This window comes from Kogia breviceps, chromosome 3, assembly GCF_026419965.1.
Source record: "Kogia breviceps isolate mKogBre1 chromosome 3, mKogBre1 haplotype 1, whole genome shotgun sequence".
NCBI lineage: Eukaryota > Metazoa > Chordata > Mammalia > Artiodactyla > Physeteridae > Kogia > Kogia breviceps.
Genome location: NC_081312.1, coordinates 51,047,797 through 51,050,309, shown reverse-complemented (window position 1 = coordinate 51,050,309; position 2,513 = coordinate 51,047,797). Strand labels below are relative to the sequence as shown.

At 45.5% G+C, this 2,513-nt stretch overlaps 1 protein-coding gene across 1 annotated transcript; it reads right to left on the bottom strand.

Moving 5' to 3' along the window:
- Positions 1-455: 455 nt before the first annotated feature.
- Positions 456-763, bottom strand: LOC131752437 (small ubiquitin-related modifier 2-like). Its single transcript, XM_067030677.1, has 2 exons — positions 590-763; positions 456-532 (listed from the first exon to the last, which is right to left on the bottom strand). The coding sequence occupies exons 1-2, from the start codon at positions 741-743 to the stop codon at positions 456-458; spliced, it is 231 nt and encodes a 76-aa protein (XP_066886778.1). The 5' UTR covers positions 744-763.
- Positions 764-2,513: the final 1,750 nt, after the last annotated feature.

Sequence of the window (2,513 nt, the reverse complement as noted above, 5' to 3'; positions counted from 1 at the left end):
GTTGTCCTTGGTTTTACAATGATAAATGAAAAAGCATTAAAATTCTCCCATCGAACAAGGTATGCAAGGATTTTTATGTTGTTCTTTTTTTGTTAAACAGTGAGAGCAAAATAACTTACTGAAATATAAAGGCAAGAGCTGAATGAGCATGCCACTAATGGAGAAAAGGGGGTATTTTCAAAGAATCAGTATTTTTCCCCAACCCATCTCCATTTGATGTCGGTCAAAACATTACCATTGGCCATTTACTTAAAAAATAACATGAACTATGCTTGTGCACATACACCAGTTACTTTATGTACAATATAGGAAGGGGGAAAGGGTTAAATGAAAGAATAGAGAAAACTATACTGTAGTAGTCAGGATGTGGTGGAACCAAATTGCGGTTTTCTAATTGAGAATGTTTTCTTGGTCAGCAGGAACAGAATTCTGGAGTAAAGTAGCAGGTTCCCTTTTTAGTAGACACCTCGTGTCTGCTGCTGGAACACACCAGTTGTATCTTCAGCCTCCATTAACAACTGTGCAGGTGTGTCTGTTTCATTGATTGGCTGCCCATCAAATTGGAATCTGATCTGCCTCATTGACATACCCTGTCGTTCACAATAGGCTTTCAATAGTTTACTAAGTGGTGTATGCCTCTTAATCTTCAACTGCACCACAGAACCGTCCTGCCCTGCCACCTTCAAATTAATATGATCGTTGTTCTCAGTCTTGACTCCTTCCTTGGGCTTTTCGTCGGCCATGGCGAGCACCAGAGTCTCCTCAGCTGCCGCTTCACTAAAGAGGTGCCAGGTCCACATCAAAAGAGCACACAAGCAGCACCAGGAGCAGCAGAAGAAGGAGGCGGCAGCACTGGAGGAGGGGGAGCACCTTTGCCTTTTAAACATCTAGCACAGGTGCTGGCATACAGCAGGAACGCCGTGAATATTAAATGAATGAACAAGTGTACTGAAGGAAGAAGACCTGGTAGGTTTAGAAATAATTCCGGAGGGAAGTAATGCAGCTCTGAACTGACATGGCAATACTAAGAAGGGGCAGTTGGGGGATTAATTAGGAAATTATAGTGGAAACACAACCTATAAAACATGATCAGGGCTTCCCTCGTGGCACAGTGGCTGAGAGTCCGCCTGCCGATGTAGGGGACGTGGGTTCGTGCCCCGGTCCGGGAAGATCCCACATGCCGCAGAGAGGCTGGGCCCGTGAGCCATGGCCGCTGAGCCTGCGCGTCCGGAGCCTGTGCTCCGCAACGGGAGAGGCCACAACAGTGAGAGGCCCGCGTACCGCAAAAAACAAAAACATGATCAAAGAGTGTCAACAGGGAAAAGGGAAACCACACTCCATCTCAGCTGGGACTTGAACCCACGATCCCTGACTTTAGGAAGGACCTCGAACCCACTGTCTTTTAATTGAAACCACTCACCTAGTATAGGACTTACTGAAACTCAGTTTCTTTTGTCACTTTGCAGAAAAGGCAAAGTGGCAAACGAAGAGTGAGTTTATTATCATATGTAGGACGCTTGTGAGAGATACAAACAGGCAGGCAAGGCAGCCCCAAGAACAAAGAGGGCTATATTTTTATAATCAAACAAAACGTGGGGAGGGGAGAAGACCACCTGCTTCCTCACTTTTTGGTAGATGTCAAGGTGATAGGGACAGGGTAAAGGAACAAAGTAGGTAATTAAATAGTTAATCCCACTAGGGGATTGTAAGTAGATAAAAAAGTATTGGAGACCCCTGTAAGTTAATGACTACTCAAGAAAGCAGGTTTGCTTAACCACAAGAGCAAGCAGGCTTGCTTAGCAATAAAACCATGCAACAGAAGCATGAGACATGCCCCCAAACAATAAAACAATGGTGGTATGAGACCCACTGGACATCCTGTCCAGTGAGCTCAGTAAGTTATTAATTCCTAGGACATGCTCCTCTGGGCACATTAAAAACAAAAATATAAAGAAAGGGTGACAGGGCTTCCCTGGTGGCGCAGTGGTTGAGAGTCTGCCTGCTGATGCAGGGGACACAGGTTTGTGCCCTGGTCCGGGAAGATACCACATGCCGAGGAGCAGCTGGGCCCGTGAGCCATGGCCACTGAGCCTGCGCGTACGGAGCCTGCGCTCCGCAATGGGAGAGGCCACAACAGTGAGAGGCCCGTGTTCCACAAAAAAAAATAAAAATAAAAATAAAAAAGGGTGACATTATACTGAAATGATTTAACCATTTTTAGCATATGTTACTGCCTTTTTGCTTATTTCCATTGTGCCATGACAGTCCTGGCTTGACCATGTAGGGACAAGAAAAGTCCCCCAGCCAACATGGAGGAGGAACTGATGATGAAAGTGTGATGTCTACTCAGGAATGAGGAAGATGGTGGTCTTCCCCACCCCCAACTTTTTCTTTGATTATAAAACCATAGCCCACTAAGTTCTTGGGGTGCAGCAACCTCTCTCCCTCCTGCTTATAAGCCTCACAAGCATCCTATTCTAATAAATCACTTCTTATCTATCACTTTGCCTCTC